The sequence below is a fragment of the Trichomycterus rosablanca genome, chromosome 13 (assembly GCF_030014385.1).
Source record: "Trichomycterus rosablanca isolate fTriRos1 chromosome 13, fTriRos1.hap1, whole genome shotgun sequence".
Classification (NCBI taxonomy): Eukaryota; Metazoa; Chordata; class Actinopteri; order Siluriformes; family Trichomycteridae; genus Trichomycterus; species Trichomycterus rosablanca.
The window spans coordinates 18,020,727-18,038,674 of record NC_086000.1 but is presented as its reverse complement, the minus strand read 5'-3'; the positions used below and the strand labels follow the sequence as shown (position 1 = coordinate 18,038,674).

General features: G+C 38.8%; 1 protein-coding gene across 1 annotated transcript; it reads left to right on the top strand.

Annotated features, from left to right (window-relative positions):
• Nucleotides 1–4,100: 4,100 nt before the first annotated feature.
• ngb (neuroglobin) lies at nucleotides 4,101–5,991 on the top strand. Its single transcript, XM_063007788.1, has 5 exons — nucleotides 4,101–4,198; nucleotides 4,616–4,724; nucleotides 4,856–4,975; nucleotides 5,626–5,782; nucleotides 5,924–5,991. The coding sequence occupies exons 1-4, from the start codon at nucleotides 4,101–4,103 to the stop codon at nucleotides 5,776–5,778; spliced, it is 480 nt and encodes a 159-aa protein (XP_062863858.1). The 3' UTR covers nucleotides 5,779–5,782; nucleotides 5,924–5,991.
• Nucleotides 5,992–17,948: the final 11,957 nt, after the last annotated feature.

Below are 17,948 nucleotides of genomic sequence, written 5' to 3'. Positions count from 1 at the left end.
ACTAAGATTAATTCAATATTGTCAGCTGTATGTTTGCTATTTTGTTATTGAGCATGAATTAATTTGACATCACATATCCCATGGCACTCTTAAAAGCTTTGTTGTAGGACCTTGTTAGAATTTGTACAAAAGGCCGCTCAGGTGGCGCAGCGGTAAAACACGCTAGCACACCAGAGCTGGGATTTCGAATACATCGTATCATATCTCAGCTCTGCATTCAGGCTGGATGAACAACGATTGGCTGTAGTTCATAGGGTAGGACAAGCTGGATAGGGACTCCTCATAACTGAGCGAATTACGACCTCTGCTGGCTGGTTGATGAAAAAGCTGATTAGCATATGAACTCACCTGTGACAGTCTCGCTCTCCTCAACCGGGGCATGTCAGCTCCAATGGAGAGGAAGCATAATGCAAATGGGTATAAATTGGATGAGCTAAAATTGGGAGAAAAGGGAGAAAATGCATTAAAAAAAAAGAATTTGTGCAAAAAAATGTAACAAAAAAATTAACCAGAGGGAAATTACCCAGCAATTAGAATTTCTTCCTGTCGTTTGGTAGCTGCAAAGTCAAAGCAATGATGGACATTCACCATAATTATTACCTATAAGTTATCCAGCGGAAAAAGGAATAAATACCGGAATAATGTGATATGACAAGGTTATTTTAGGACAAGGCACATCTGAAATTTTCATTTCAGAGATATAAATCTTCGATGTGAGGTCTGGCTATTTTAAAAACCACACTACCACTAGAGTCAACACTGGTTATTTATCTATCATAATGAAAGAAACCCGCATGTCAGTGTTCTGACCCAGCTGCCTGCCACATCAAGAACATTCTCTTTCAAGATTTATAGTGAACACTCCCTCTAACCTATTTCTGAAGTTCTCAGTTATATATGTTTCAGAAATTGAAAGCATAAACTTGAACAAGCATTTTTAAATAACATGCAGTGGCTTTAAATAGCTTTAGTTACAGGATTAGTTCTTTTCTAAGTTCAACAATTTTAGGAGCTCAGTTATCAGAATGATAACCTCCATTATTTAATAAAAACATGTTGTATGAATACTGTTATCAACATGTCCACAAATAAAGGTTTGGGAAGTATGTGTGTATGTATCTCATTTATTTAATCATTCATTCGTTTATCTTCACTACCTGCTTAATCTTAATCTTAGAATTTAAAGCAGCCATATAAATGGTAAACTATTTATAAGTCCCCTCTACTCCTGATTTAGCATAGTCAAATTGTCTTCCGCTGCTGTGGATCCCCAATTGCGTTTGAGGAGGGTATATTTCTGCTCATGCGCCCTCCGAAGCAGTCCTTCTTTTACGCCCGTGCTTAGGTGGATTCATACATGAGGCTCATGCACTTCTGCACAGGCATCTTGGTCTGCTAACCAGGGTCCTTGCACAGCGTTTGAAGACCCCACCAACTTAGTCCGGTCATTTCCCACCCAGCAGACAAGGTGGCCAACTTGTGTCTTCTACAGGCACTGCCAACTGTGTACGGGAATACTCCGCTGTGCCACCTGGGCGCCTACATTATTTTTTTTTTATAATAATTTGACATACTGTACAATGGTAAGCTACAATAAAACAAAGTACTGGTGTGAAATGTTCATGTTTATTTATTCCAAACTTATATTCTAATGCAACGTATGGCTTAATCAGGTACAGTTTGTTCTGCTCATGCATTCACCTGAGGCATGGTGCATCTCAGGATATGAGAGACATGTTCGGCCTGAGCTTTCAGCATCACATGATGGAAAGTTCAAGGGCTCCTGCAAGGTAGTCATGGCAACTGTGCTCTCTCCTGTTACCCTGTCATTTCCCAGCACATTTAGTTTCCCGACAGACTGTCCCTACTGATGACAGCCCTGCACTTCTCAACCTAGAGTATGCAGTCGATTTTTCTTCGAACTGAATCAATTCCAAAATTTTTAAACATGCACCCTGAAAGAACCTACAAAAATATTTTAAATATTAAAAAGTGTCAGATTTTTGAGTATCTTTTTGTCCTCTGTTAAATTATAACATATGTTTTAATATCCAGCAGTCTTTTGACACTCGGTGCAGTATTTGATGTACTGTGCAAAAACAATACTACTGCATCCCTCTGTTTTATAGGCTGTCCTTAAATTACTAATCCTGTAGTTTATTCATACTTCACAGACTATATATTTTTTGTACAAAAAAAAAGAAATGTTTCCAAGGTGAAAAAGAAAATTAAAAATAGAATTGAATAACATTGCAGCATACCTAAAGTTTACAGAAGTCTACTTGGACTAGGAAATGTTCTGTGAGTAGAAATGCACAATGTTATGTTCAAAGCTACACATTAGTCCAGTTTTCTTCTTCACTGTTGTTTAATGTCCAAGTTCAGTTCAGCTAGAGTTCTGTGTAAATTAATTCTCTGTATCATCTCGCTGGGTGGCACGGTGGCTCGGTGGCTCACTGTAGCCTCACAGCAAGAAGGTCCTGGGTTTGATCCCCAAGCGGGGCGGTCCAGGTCCTTTCTGTGTGGAGTTTGCATGTTCTCTCGGTGTCTACATGGGTTTCCTCTGGGAGCTCCGGTTTCCTCCCACAGTCCAAAAACATGCAGCCAGGTTAATTGGAGACACTGAATTACCCTATAGGTGAATGGGTGCGTTTGTGTGTCTGCCCTGCGATGGACTGGTGCCTTGTCCAGGGTGTTACTGTGCCCATTGAAAAGCTTCTTGATCATTTTGCTTATATAGAAACAATAAATAGCAGTTTTGATCTAACTGTACCACAGAATAGACCACAAATCTCTTCTATTAGTCCCCATTTTCTTGCCAGGTGGTATATATTTCCATATATATCCCAAAGCTACTGCCTCAAAGTTAAATGCATATTGGGACAATTTGCAGCAACAGTTTAGGAGAGGCTCCTTCCTGTTTCCTGACTGTGTTTTAGTGCACAAGCAAAGGTCAATAAAACATGAATAAAATATTTGTTTAAAGACATTCCAGTGGCCCTCACAGAAACCAGACCTCAGCCCCATTAAACAGCTTTGGAATGAACTGGAACATCAGTGAACTGGATGTTGGGATGACCAACATCAGTGTCCATACAAATGCTCTTCTGACTGAATGGGCACAAAGTCCTACAAGTCTTCTCAAAAGAGTGGCTGTTAAAGCTGAAATGATCACATTGAGGTCACTCTATCGTAATACTGTTTAAATTGGCTGTCCAACAAGCTTATGGTCAGGTGTCCAGAAACCTTTAACCATATAGTATACTTTTGACTGTATATTGTATAATGAGAATACGTTTTTATTATGTTGATGGATAGGGTCTCACCCGCAGGAGGAGCTGTGTGTAATATCTTCACGTTGTGTTTAATAGGAGCTTTACAAATTATTAAAAATCACAAATGCTCCCCCTTATCATTCTGAATCTATATGTCCTCAATGTATAAGAAGATAAATATATGTAACGGTGCATATATCATATAACAAACACATATAAACAGAGAACAGAGAAAGCAATACAGATTGATTGACAGCAGATAGAGACTCTGCAACCTTGTCATTTCACTTTTCACATCAAACTAGCCTGTGTGAGGGAACAAGCTTCAGCTTGGGGAGAGGGAGCAGAGAGTGAGTGAACAAGAGATAGAGAGAGGGAGAGGGGGGAGAGAGAAAAAGCAATCGCAAAGCTTTACATGCACATTTTCACACTGAACACCCTGAATTTCCAAAGCCCAATAGACACAGACGAAGCAAGGTCTCTCTAAAACAGCAAAACACAGGTATGTCATCATAGGTATGTCATGCTACATCTGTCATATTAAATATGTCATGTCACAAACTTTAAATCTAAGAAGATAAGACAAATGTGTTTATATATAGATATAGGTCTGGACAGATAATAAGATGTTTAAGCTCATAACTGTTATGTTGTGATCTAATGTGTCATTTTTCAGGTGAAGCAGACATTCCTTGTTGTGGGATTAAGGAAATGGGAACTGTGCATCAGGAAGTCCTGGTTTGAATTTGGTTTCAGAGGACAGAAAGTTCAGTGCAGTATTTCTGTGCAAGCTTAATCACTGTAACACTTTTATAAGCTGACAGTATGGAAAAACTCTCAGGCAAAGACAAGGAGCTGATCCGGGACAGCTGGGAGAGCCTTGGCAAGAACAAGGTCCCGCACGGCATTGTCATGTTTACCAGGTATAGTTGGATGCATGCTTAATGCCCATTATGTAAAATGTCATTTGATTTATTATTGAAGTGATGTTATTGTTGTAAAAACCAGAGGGCACAGTACCAGTTTCTCTATTTACTGTGTACATTTTCAGTTGTGCAAAACTCTTTTTCTGCATAACAGCTTCTTCAACACGGTGTCTAAAATGAGCATCATTATTATTAAGATCTCTAAAGCCCTGACCTATCCAAAGTAAACAAACACATCAAACAGCCACTCTAGTCTTGCGGCTGCCTGGAGCTTCTGCCGCACTTCAGCCAGAGGCTTGACTTGTTGCTTGGCGACAGGCTCTATATTTCAGTTCAAATAAAGTGCCTGTATGCTGTAAAGTACCACTGGTGTGTGGAGTGCTGCTGAGTTACAAATGCCAATATGTTCCGTAGGCTCTTTGAACTGGACCCAGCTCTGCTGAACCTCTTCAAGTACAAAACCAAGTGTGGAGTCGTTCCTGAGTGTCTCTCCAGCCCAGAGTTTCTAGAGCATGTCACCAAGGTGAAACCAGTGGACTCTTCTTTATCTATCCGCACTCTTGAATAGTTACATCTGGTTATATCTTCCTAGAAGCACTTGTCTCCCAAAAAATGACTTTTTTTTAAATGGACTATCTTTGTGTCTCTCTCAAGGTTATGGTGGTCATTGATGCAGCTGTCAATCATCTCGATGATATGCATACTTTGGAAGACTTTTTGTTGAACCTAGGCAGAAAGCATCAAGCTGTTGGGGTTAAATCCCAGTCCTTTGCTGTAAGTATTACTCTGCTTAAAATGTTTCAGTTTTTTTTTTAAAGAGTTGTTTATTGTTGGACTACACTGACGTCAAAAGGATCCACAAAATACACTTGAAATACTTGAAAATTAAAGGTTCCAACAGATAGAATTCCATGGTTTTTCATGCTTTAAAGTCTACCAAAATAAGTTTTATGTATAACCCCTTTAACCATATCTAAGCCGCTAAGAACCCATCGAAATAACAGAATAACCTAACAATGTTTTTTTGAGGTATAAATGGTTCTACCTAGAATTATTATCCATATAAAAAAAACATCAAGTAGCCATTCATTCTGAGAGTAACCTGCCAGTAGTCTAAAATGCAAACTTCAGTTAGTCATAAAGAAATACCTAAGTATTTACCCTGCATTTTGTTGTGAATAGAAGATCTAATAGTCTATATCCTATTGTCCATCAAGACACTAATGTCATTGTGCTATGTGCCTTTTGCAATAATATCCCATGTTAAATAACAATGGCTTTTACATAATTCCAGCATGGCATGCAGCACTGCAGCAAACCTGTGTTTGTCTAAAATCTATTTTTGCAGTTTTACCTGGACAACGTGTATTAGCGACTGCACTTGTCCTGTTCAGTTGTTGTTTGAGTGTGTCTCTATTGTTCAGGTGGTTGGAGAGGCTCTGCTCTACATGCTGCAGTGCAGTCTGGGATCTGGCTATACAGCTGCCCTTCGCCAAGCCTGGCTTAACATGTACAACATCGTGGTGGCTGCCATGTCCAGAGGCTGGGCAAAAAACGGAGAACACAAATCCAACTGAGCAGGTGCAAAACATGCAGCAAAATTTTCTATAAAGCTAGGCCAGAAAAGGCCATGTAGTGCTGGCTTTTAAGCATCTGGGATGAGTTATGTGCTGACAGGCCAAATATCTCTGGCGTTGACCCATCTTATATTTTTGTCGTAAGTGGTGATGAAGATGATGAAGGCTTTGGGTGGATCTATGTGAAAGACTGATTGAAGTAGTGGCAACACTGAGATGAAAAGCATATGACTGATGCTTTAGAACTGGAATTTGCCTTGTATATAATGGCTTGATTTGTTTCCTAATGTATCTCTAATGGCTGTTGTGCTGTTTTTGATGTTTCTTACACAAGTGTCATCAAACAGATCTGACTATGCACCAAAAGCCAGTTTAAATTGGAGGTAAAAATTATTGACTGTTTTGTTAGACCTCTCCTTAGGCTTGTAATCTTAAAGCTTAATCGGACAGTACGACAAACCCATGTAATATACATTTTTGCTGATTCTGAAAGTACAACATTCTTTAGAACAATATTGGCAAAATAAGCAAGCTATCAGTTTAGAAATGTCAGCATTAAAGAAAACAAAAGGTTAAAAACCCTTACAAAAACCCATATTACTACCTATAAAACACTAATAATTAATACAAAGTAGTATTCAGACAATTTTTAGACTGTTAATTTCTCTGTGCCATAAACTATAAACTAACAAAAAACTTGACCAGACTGTTACTTAATATGAAAAGACTGTTATACCACACAGTGATCCAGCAGAACCAACTGAATTCCTCAAAAAAATAAACAAAGAAGTAATAAACTACAATAAAACTAAGTGTTAGGCTTGTTTATAATGTATTTTAGCCTGCACTGCTTTTGAAATGTATTTATTGTTGAATTATCTTTTATATGCCTTGTACCAACAAATGTTAATAGGATAAACAGAACATGCATATATGTTTGCATAAGTGTGCACCTGAAGATGTTAAAAGCGATGATTTCTGTTTTGCTGCTATAAATAGAATTTTAAGGTCTCTCAGTGTATGTTTCTCTTTCTATAAAAATATCTAAGCTAATAATGCCAAGCATCTTTAAACATGCCAAGTGACAACTTGACAACTAACATTACATACCCCATTAAGTGCTATCTGGTACAATTTTATATTCATTGCAGTGGTCTGCTGTGTAGAATTTACTTGGTGTCATATGAACTACAGTATTTACAGCCTATTTTTGTATGTCAGTGTGTATGTGTAAAAGTTTTGTCATATTGTTATTACATAGTGGTGCTGTATAACATTATATTGTGAATTCTGCATTCAATGAGATGGATGTACAACAGGTTTTGCAGTAACAGAACAGAAAATTGTGCTAACACCTGGGATGTCAATGATTTTTAGCACAGTAACTTCTGTTGTACTAACATCTAAAATGTCACAGATTTTTTATTAAACTCAACAAGGCTTAAAGTTTAGCATCTTGTAATTAAGTATGAGTGTTTTAAAAGAGTCACTGTTTTCACAGCACATATATATTTATCCTTGCAGAGTTATATCAGAGTATTGCTGTATATGATTCAGTATCATTAATTATTCTTCTGGTATTCTGTAACTAAAGTGGATGTCTACCTCACTTATGTAGCTGCTAAAGAACAGCGATGATATGACCTGACTCCTCAACCAAAAATGCTAATGCTTCACAAACACTGTACATCTTGTTTTGCTCCAGATAAACTGAAAGAAGAACAAATGTTGGGTTCTGTCAATCTTATTGTCTGAATTTGTTTGGAGCTCATGTGTTCAAATGACCTGAATAAAGCTCTGTGTGCCAATATGCTAAAGTTTAAGCATCTTATTTGGTTTTATTCTGTCTCCCTTTTTGTTTCTACATAATTATATAACCATGATTCTATTTCCCTGGGAAGGAAACACTCTGAGAAGTAATCTTCCCACATAACATTTTAGCTCAGTTCCAAGTATTAAGGGATTTAGTTGCAATATTGTGTCTGGGACTTTTGGTCTCTATCCCTGATGAGTCAAACTCATTGTGACAGTAAGTTAAATATTTAAAAAATTGACTGAAATCCAGTATTTACCGACCATGGGTATGATTAAGGATCACTAGATTCAATTACATTGCATTATTGTTAATGTCACTTGCACGGCTGACTGTCAGGGCTGTGCTTTCAGATGCCCACACAGGCTTATATCAGCCTCCCACACATTCTATAGCTAGTCTCATATCATTAAGGGGTGAGAAGTATCGCACTACAATAGCTTTTTTTTTTTTTTTTTTACATTTACCCAAGGAAAATCTCTATGATTATAAAATATTATCTGACAATAACTGTCTTACAATTTGTATTTTATATTTTTGTTACTATTTATTGATAAACATCAAAATTATATAGCTCTGTAACAATAATTACATGATTTAATTCTCTACATACGCATTAACTTAAGTCTAGTAAAGGTTACACAATGTTAAACAAGGATACACCGTGTTATTACTGTGAAGCATGCCAAAAACTACATTGAAGTGTTGCAAGTACTACACTTCTTTTGTTTATATCTCAATAATGAAAAGTACATTTACATCTTTTGAGGTAGAACCATGTATTATGTACTCTTAATGGCTTGAAGACACAAAAATGCACTTTCACACTAACAGTACAAAACATATAGCTTTATAGCAACAAAAAAGGTACGTTTTAGTACTTCCACTTTTGAGAGAGCATGGATAAGTTGGCAAGTTAATGACTAAGTGTGTGTTGCTCTTTGAAAGGATTCTGTTTAGGGGGCATTCCTGTGTTTCATGGGTGGTACAGTACCCACCATGGCCCAGACAATGATAAAGTTTTTATTTAAATAAATGTAGGTTTTTATTTTTGTATTTGTTTTTTTTAATGCCTGAAAACCATGACAAAGAGAATGACAAATGCACTTTTGTGCCACATCCTAATATATTCTTTCTGTATCTAAATGTCAATAAAAATCTAATGATAGTATAATGCACAAAATAGGTTACAACACCGTTGTTTTGCCCAATTTTCCTATTTAAGAAAGCAACAGATTTCACTTATCATAATTTATGTTAAATTAATGCTTACATTTGTTCTGTCTGTGGCAAAACTGATCAGCAGGTTTATTTTATTTTTCATGACATCTACTATTTTTACATTATCAGATGTTGCAGGTGTACCATGTCCCTAATGTAAAAAGGGCAGGGGTAGCTCAGCGGTTAAGGTACTGGAGTAGTAATCAGAAGATCGCTGGTTCAAGCCCAACATCTGCCAGCTTGCCGCTGTTAGGCCCTTGAGCAAGGCCATCAACCCTCAATTGCTTGCAATGTATACTCTCAGTTTTAAGTCACTTTGGATAAAAGGGGTCTGCTAAATGCTGTATAACACAATCCACTGCTATAATAAGCCAGAATACTAGACATAATGTACATCTTTGATAGATGGTATGCATATTATCTCTATAATGTAATACACCTATGGTGCACTAATCATGAATTATAAAAGTACAATTGCTACATTTGCTGTATTATGTTTGGAGCAAAAAAATCTGCCAATTTCTTCATCAATGCTTGTTCTATATCTGAAATGTAATTTTATGTAATGACTTGCATAGTTACTATTAAAAACAAACAAACAAAATACATTTTAACCCCTGGTTATTTGTATTATTATTCTGTAGAGCAACAATACCTAGTTGTAAACAATACTAGTTGCTTCACAAGTTTTAGTACTCTGTCCACCTGTGCTGGATGCCCTCCAAAACACTATGTCGAAAATACACAGTATTCATTAAGGCCTAAACATCAGCCTTCACTTCAGGCTTTTCTGGCTTTAAATTAATTAGACATATCTCTGAGCATACTTCATCTGTCCCAAATCACATGCCAGACTTGATCATGCAATCTCTGACTCAAAAGCTACACCATGTAAAGAAATCATCAAATTAAAAAGGAAAAACAAAACAAATATTCTTATTTTTAGAAAGTCTGGTGCATGTTATGGAACAGGGCACTGGCAATTGCCATAGTAACTGCTGCGATGCCAAGCAGAAGTAGTCTGAAGTGTTTTTTTTTTTTTGCTGGAGACTGACATGCACTTTTACAGTCCCTGGGGAAAGGCATGATGTGACTGGAGGCTAGAGGTGTATCTAAAGTGTGCACAGACTTATCTGATCTAAATAATGGCACTTGGTGCACAGACAGCTGTGTTACAGCAAGTTTACAAAAAGAGATAAGCAATGCTGCCCTCAGTATAAGTGGCCTTAATACATCACCAAGTATGGTAATCAACAGGAAGAAACGGTGTGTTAGTAGCAACCTAATATATTGCTCTGCACAAGGGGGTAGTCCAAAGTGCAATGATATATGAATCTGTATGCTATGTAATACAGATTCAGTATAATAAATTGAACTGCTGACATAACATGTCAGTTCATGCTGTTAATATTTTCTTTCTCTAATCAGCTGCTGTATTTAACACAGCTCCTGCCAGTGCCTCACTTTTTTCCATCTTAAAAAGGCACCGATGATACATGTACCATTAATTTAAATAAACATTTTTGTTAAACAAATCTGTTTCATAAATTTAAAACCTGATTTTTTAAAATTATATACACTATATAGCCATCCTGCTTATTGTTCAGATCCATTGTTGGCTGGTGCATTAAAAAGATATAAAGCCGCTCAGGTGGCGCAGCGGTAAAAATATACGCTAGCATACCAGAGCTGGGATCTCGAATACATCGCATCGAATCGAATATCGAATATTTTAGCTTCGTTCTAATGGAGCGGAAAATGCATATATATATGTATATATATTATATATATATGTACAGTATATATATAATATATAATATATATATATATATATTCTCCTGGAAGAAGTCCTTTGTCATGCGGGCATTGTGAACTGCAGCATTGTCCTCAGTCATGAGAGATACCCGCAACATCTCCACATAGCCAGCTGCTGTTTGACGCCCCTGCACAACCTGAAGCTCCATTGTTCCATTGAAGGAAAAAGCACCCCAAAAAAAAGCACCCCCCCCCCCCCCCCCAAAAAAAAAAAGCGTGGGATCAGGTGGGATCTCCTTGTCATGCCAGTAACGTTGGAAGCCATCAGGGAATAAAACTTTCTTCCACCTTGACGTGGCCTTTGAAGACTTTTTTTGTTTCTGAAGCCCTTCCCTCGCAGATGCCGTCTGATGGTTATTGAGCTGCAGTCAGCACCAGTAATGGCCTTAATTTGGGTCGAGGATTGTCCCGTGTCTTGACGGACAGCCAATCGGATCCTGCGGCTCAGCGCCGGTGAAATGTTTTTGGGTCTACCACTTTTTTGTTCCATAACCCTCAGGATCTGTTAATAAATGCAAAATGACTGTCTTACTGCGTCCAACCTCAGCAGCGATGGCACGTTGTGAGAGGCCTTGCTTATGCAGCTCAACAATCCTACCACGTTCAAAGTCAGTGAGCTTTTTTGCTTTTGCCATCAGGAGGTCTTGACAGTGTGAATACTTGACAGAAAATGACATGGAATCCAAATTTTTGCGCAGATTTTGGCTTTTAAAGGCTGTGGTCTTAAACTTTTGATCAGCTGAAAAAAGCATGTTTGAGTGTAAATGCAGTTGTCAATAAATTGGCTTCTCAAACGTTTTTGTCTCTTGTGCCCATTTCTTCTTTTAGCATTGTGAAACTCTACTTAGAACCTTCTTAAGATCCAATAGTGCAAAATGCACTATACATATATATATATATATATATATATATATATACAGTGTATCACAAAAGTGAGTACACCCCTCACATTTCTGCAAATATTTCATTATATCTTTTCATGGGACAACACTATAGACATGAAACTTGGATATAACTTAGAGTAGTCAGTGTACAGCTTGTATAGCAGTGTAGATTTACTGTCTTCTGAAAATAACTCAACACACAGCCATTAATGTCTAAATAGCTGGCAACATAAGTGAGTACACCCCACAGTGAACATGTCCAAATTGTGCCCAAATGTGTCGTTGTCCCTCCCTGGTGTCATGTGTCAAGGTCCCAGGTGTAAATGGGGAGCAGGGCTGTTAAATTTGGTGTTTTGGGTACAATTCTCTCATACTGACCACTGGATAATCAACATGGCACCTCATGGCAAAGAACTCTCTGAGGATGTGAGAAATAGAATTGTTGCTCTCCACAAAGATGGCCTGGGCTATAAGAAGATTGCTAACACCCTGAAACTGAGCTACAGCATGGTGGCCAAGGTCATACAGCGGTTTTCCAGGACAGGTTCCACTCGGAACAGGCTTCGCCAGGGTCAACCAAAGAAGTTGAGTCCACGTGTTCGGCGTCATATCCAGAGGTTGGCTTTAAAAAATAGACACATGAGTGCTGCCAGCATTGCTGCAGAGGTTGAAGACGTGGGAGGTCAGCCTGTCAGTGCTCAGACCATACGCCGCACACTGCATCAACTCGGTCTGCATGGTCGTCATCCCAGAAGGAAGCTGACGCACAAGAAAGCCCGCAAACAGTTTGCTGAAGACAAGCAGTCCAAGAACATGGATTACTGGAATGCCCTGTGGTCTGACGAGACCAAGATAAACTTGTTTGGCTCAGATGGTGTCCAGCATGTGTGGCGGCGCCCTGGTGAGAAGTACCAAGACAACTGTATCTTGCCTACAGTCAAGCATGGTGGTGGTAGCATCATGGTCTTGGGCTGCATGAGTGTTGCTGGCACTGGGGAGCTGCAGTTCATTGAGGGAAACATGAATTCCAACATGTACTGTGACATTCTGAAACAGAGCATGATCCCCTCCCTTCGAAAACTGGGCCTCATGGCAGTTTTCCAACAGGATAACGACCCCAAACACAACCTCCAAGATGACAACTGCCTTGCTGAGGAAGCTGAAGGTAAAGGTGATGGACTAAACCCAATTGAGCACCTGTGGCGCATCCTCATCCATCATGTGGAGTTCAAGGTGTCTAACATCCACCAGCTCCGTGATGTCATCATGGAGGAGTGGAAGAGGATTCCAGTAGCAACCTGTGCAGCTCTGGTGAATTCCATGCCCAGGAGGGTTAAGGCAGTGCTGGATAATAATGGTGGTCACACAAAATATTGACACTTTGGGCACAATTTGGACATGTTCACTGTGGGGTGTACTCACTTATGTTGCAGCTATTTAGACATTAATGGCTGTGTGTTGAGTTATTTTCAGAGGACAGTAAATCTACACTGCTATACAAGTTGTACACTGACTACTCTAAGTTATATCCAAGTTTTATTTCTATAGTGTTGTCCCATGAAAAGATATAATAAAATATTTGCAGAAATGTGAGGGGTGTACTCACTTTTGTGATACACTGTATATATATATATATATATATATATATATACGTATATATATATATATATACGTATATATATACAGGGTGGGCCATTTATATGGATACACCTAAATAAAATGGGAATGGTTGGTGATATTAACTTCCTGTTTGTGGCACATTAGTATATGGGAGGGGGGAAACTTTCAAGATGGGTGGTGACCATGGCGGCCATTTTGAAGTCGGCCATTTTGGATCCAACTTTAGTTTTTTCAATGGGAAGAGGGTCATGTGACACATGATCAAACTTATTGAGAATTTCACAAGAAAAACAATGGTGTGCTTGGTTTTAACGTAACTTTATTCTTTCATGAGTTATTTACAAGCTTCTCTTTGTTTACAGCCATTGGCATGTCGCAGAGGTTAACACGTGAGGAGCGGATAGAAATTGTGTTGATGTCTGGTGAACGCAGTACCCGGGTCATTGCAGCAGATTTCAATGCAAAACACCCTACGAGACCACCCATCTCCCATGCTACAGTTAGCAAACTGCTTGCCAAGTTTCGTGAAACTGGTTCAGTGTTGGATTTGCCAAAATGTGGACGCATGAAAACTGTCACTAATGAAGAAACATCAGTGGCTGTCCTAGCTTCATTCAGCAAGAGCCCACAGCGTAGCACTCGCCGCATGTCACTGGAGAGTGGCATCAGTCGAACATCCCTTCGGCGGATATTAGCTACTCACAAATGGCACCCTTACAAACTCCAGCTGCTGCAGCATCTCATCGAGGATGACCCAGATCGGCGCACTGAATTTGCAGAATGGGCAAAACAAAAATTGGAACAGGACCCTCAGTTTTCACAGAACATTTTGTTCAGTGATGAGGCAAACTTTTATGTGAATGGTGAAGTTAACAAACAAAACCACCGCTATTGGTCTGACACTAACCCACATTGGATAGATCCCTCCAAGACTGTTGGAACACAAAAATTGATGGTATGGTGTGGTATATGGGGTACAAAGATAGTGGGGCCATTCTTCATCAATGGAAACCTCAAGGCCACTGGATATTTGAAATTGCTACATGATGATGTGTTTCCCTCTTTATGCACTGAAGCTGGCACGTTCCCTGAGTTTTTCCAGCAAGATGGTGCACCACCACATTATGGGTGTCAGGTCCGAGCATTCCTAGATGAACAGTTTCCTGGAAAGTGGATTGGTCGTCGTGGGCCAGTTGAATGGCCCCCAAGGTCTCCCGATCTGACCCCCTTAGACTTTTATCTTTGGGGTCATCTGAAGGCAATTGTCTATGCTGTGAAGATACGAGATGTGCAGCACCTGAAACAACGGATACTGGAAGCCTGTGCTGCCATTTCTTCTGCGGTGTTGCTATCAGTGTGTGAAGAGTGGGAGAAGAGGGTTGCATTGACAATCCAAGTGGTCAGAAACTTGTAAATAACTCATGAAAGAATAAAGTTACGTTAAAACCAAGCACACCATTGTTTTTCTTGTGAAATTCTCAATAAGTTTGTTTCCCATTGAAAAAACTAAAGTTGGATCCAAAATGGGCGACTTCAAAATGGCCGCCATGGTCACCACCCATCTTGAAAAGTTTTCCCCCTCCCATATACTAATGTGCCACAAACAGGAAGTTAATATCACCAACCATTCCCATTTTATTTAGGTGTATCCATATAAATGGCCCACCCTGTACAGTATATATATATATATATGGTGTGGAGAAACTACAAAATAAAATAAATAAAATGTTGTTATTAAACTAGGCCTGCTCATCCAACATATTACCTGACCTTATACATGCTCTTTTGACATGATTGAATGGGCAAAATCTTGAGGAAAGTTCTCCTTGTGGAGTAAAGGCTTTATTGCTAAACATAATTTTGCATTTTTCAAACAAATACCTAAAAAGGTTCAGCATAATAAACATGACGTTAAAATCCTAATAAACAAACAAACAAACATTTCATAATTTACGCTCACAAACTTTCAATTAGTTTCAACAAGAAACCAAATATCCTTAAAAATCTACCAACTAAACTAAATACCTGCCAGAGAAAGGTTAAATACAAATACTTTTGATCACTGTCCTTAATTTTGTCATTAGTATATCTGGCACTATTAAAAGAATAAGTCATGATTCTAGTGATCCCCTTAAAAATGTTCTTGTCTTGTAAACCCAACAGGTAGCTGTATGATACGTGTGGGACAACTTAGCTGACTTTATGTTTATATCACAAAAGAAAAGCTGCACATTGTTGTCTACTGGGGCTTCACCTTTTAATAGCTGCCTGCTCAGGAGGTTGCTTAGGAGACTGAGGGAAAATGTCAAGCAGATTTCTTTCCCCCCTGTGTTGCCACTTTGTGCAAGCAGCATATGTGCATGTACAAGTGTATTTGAAAATCATACAAGTTATTTTAATGAACAAAGAAATCATTATTTTGTACCTAATAAATACATCATGTCATTGTCATAAACCAATAACGTTATAATCTATGTAATACTGTTCATTGTTTAGTGTGTTATTGTTAATCAAATTTACCCTAGTTACCTCTTGCTACTCCTAATAGGTAGTCAACAAACTATACAGTGCTGTGATAAAGTATTTGCCAACAACTGATTTCTTCTCTTTTCTGCTAATGTTTCAGATCTTCAAATTTATTTTAGTATTAGATAAAGACAAAACAAGTAAACACAAACTGCAGCTTTTGAACAATTATGTAATAAGGGGTCAGCTGTAGCCTAGTGGTTAAGGTACTGGACTAGTAATCAGAGGGTTGCCGGTTCAAGCCTCATCTCTGCCAGGTTGCAACTGTTGGGCCCTTGAGCAAGGCCCTTAACCCTCAATTGCTTAGACTGTATACTGCAGTGGCGGCTGCTGGTCTTTCAAAGAGGGGAAGCTCATTGTTGGCTTACATCATAAAATTTGTCAATTTATTTACACATAAATTCTGCCCTCTGTTCCTTTTACAAGAAAATGGCCTGAAATGGGTTGCAGTTTGTCTTTCGACTTCACTCGCAAAATCCGCGATGGGACTGAAGCTCCCAGTGATTAAGTGACTAATGAAGTGTATTGCTTTGGCAATAAGAATGTCCCTATTTGTCATGCCAATAAAGCTTCTTTTGAGTTTGAGAAGTGACGGTGTAGCGCTCAAACGAGCTGTCAATCAAAACGGGATTCAGCCTTTCCACTGATCCTCCAATCATCTTGCAGAAGCTCAGCGTCCACACCCGCCCACAGCCCCATTCACCCCCAGAGACGCTCAGCGTCCGGGGGCGGGACAAAATCGAGGCATTTATCCAATGACCGGCGAGTTTTGGAGCATTAAAAAAAAAACCTCAACGCAGTCCCATAGAAGTCCCATCAGCTTCTGCGGGCAAATGCATTGACGCTACGGGAATGTATGAGTTAAGTTAAGAAAATCGAGTTGATTTGTGATAATTAGCTGATTCTGAATGAACTCGTCTTCGAGATGAACGTGTTCTAACGCATTTGTAGTCAATGAAATGTTAACACAACTGTACATATTTGACCATTTAATTTTGGACATTTTAGGGGAAGCTGAGCTTCCCTTGCAGTCTTAGAGAAATCGCCACTGGTGTACTGTCACAACTGTAAGTCGCTTTGGATAAAAGCGTCTGCTAAATGCTGAAAATGTAAATGTAAAGTAATTGCCCCCAACTTAATAACAGATTGTGACACCCTTGGCAGTAACTGCAGACAAACGTTTGTGATAACTTGTAACGAAACTTGCGATGATAATTTTTTTTACTTTTCTTTGCAGTTTTTTAAAAACTCAGCAATAATTGATGGTTTTCAAAAATGAATTGCCCATTTAAGTTTTCATGACAGCATCTCAATGGAATTTAAGTCAGGACTTTGACCTGGCCACTCCAAAACCTTAATTTTGTTTGTGGTAGCAAAGCAGCCCCATACCATCACACTACCACCACCATGTTTCATAACTGGTTTGATGTTATTATGGTGAAATAAGGTGTTAGTTTTACGCCAGATGTAACATGATCCATGTCTTTCCACCTTTGACTTATCAGTTCAAGAAATGATGTCCTAGAGTTCTAGAGTCTTAGCAATGACTTTCTAACCCTTTCCAGACTTAAACATTTCAATGACTTTGTTTCAGACAGTAAAATGTGGCATAATGTGCTGCTTTTTGAAACCTTCTAGCCTTGTTCACATTGCCTGACAGGTATATTTAACTGATATTTAGCCACTTCCAGACACAATTACTACAGACCTATTGAATCTAGTGAAACCAAACCCAACTGTCAATTGAATTTGGTGAACTTTGGGGTACCTTTAAAAGTAGTTTGATGCTCTGAAACATAAGTCTGATCAATGCAAAAAAAGAAGACAGACGGAGGGGCCAAAAACCTTCACAGCCATGTAACCTACAACAGGTAAATAAAGGGTTAAATTAAATAAGGTATTCATTTAAGAGTGTAGGTTTTGTGATATTTTAAGACAAGCAGCAGAGGGAGTGAAGATTCGTCTTCATAGTTTTCATGTCCTTGAAACTGACAGCACAAAAGTCGAGGGACACATTCAGACATGCATGCAGACACACACACAATCTTAATAAGAGCAAATATATGCAGAACCAGCTCTGTCCTGACTGCTTAGTATGCAGACTCACTGCTCCTAGCAGCTAACCAGATCAGCAGCATAAACTTAGCCACATTTGAGCAGTACAACATAAGGACCACAGGAACCACTGAAATGTAATTCTGCTGAGAAATGAGCGCCTCTCATTTCGCATTTCTACGTACGTAGGTCATGGCGGTCCGTGTTGAGAGACAACAGACACCTCACATGAAGGC

Bases quoted from the DNA above. Each gene is read 5' to 3' on its own strand.
- ngb (XM_063007788.1), top strand. From the start codon at position 4,101: ATGGAAAAACTCTCAGGCAAAGACAAGGAGCTGATCCGGGACAGCTGG. The intron at 4,199-4,615 runs GTATAGTTGGAT...TATGTTCCGTAG, and splicing joins GGCATTGTCATGTTTACCAG to GCTCTTTGAACTGGACCCAG. The intron at 4,976-5,625 runs GTAAGTATTACT...TCTATTGTTCAG, and splicing joins TTAAATCCCAGTCCTTTGCT to GTGGTTGGAGAGGCTCTGCT.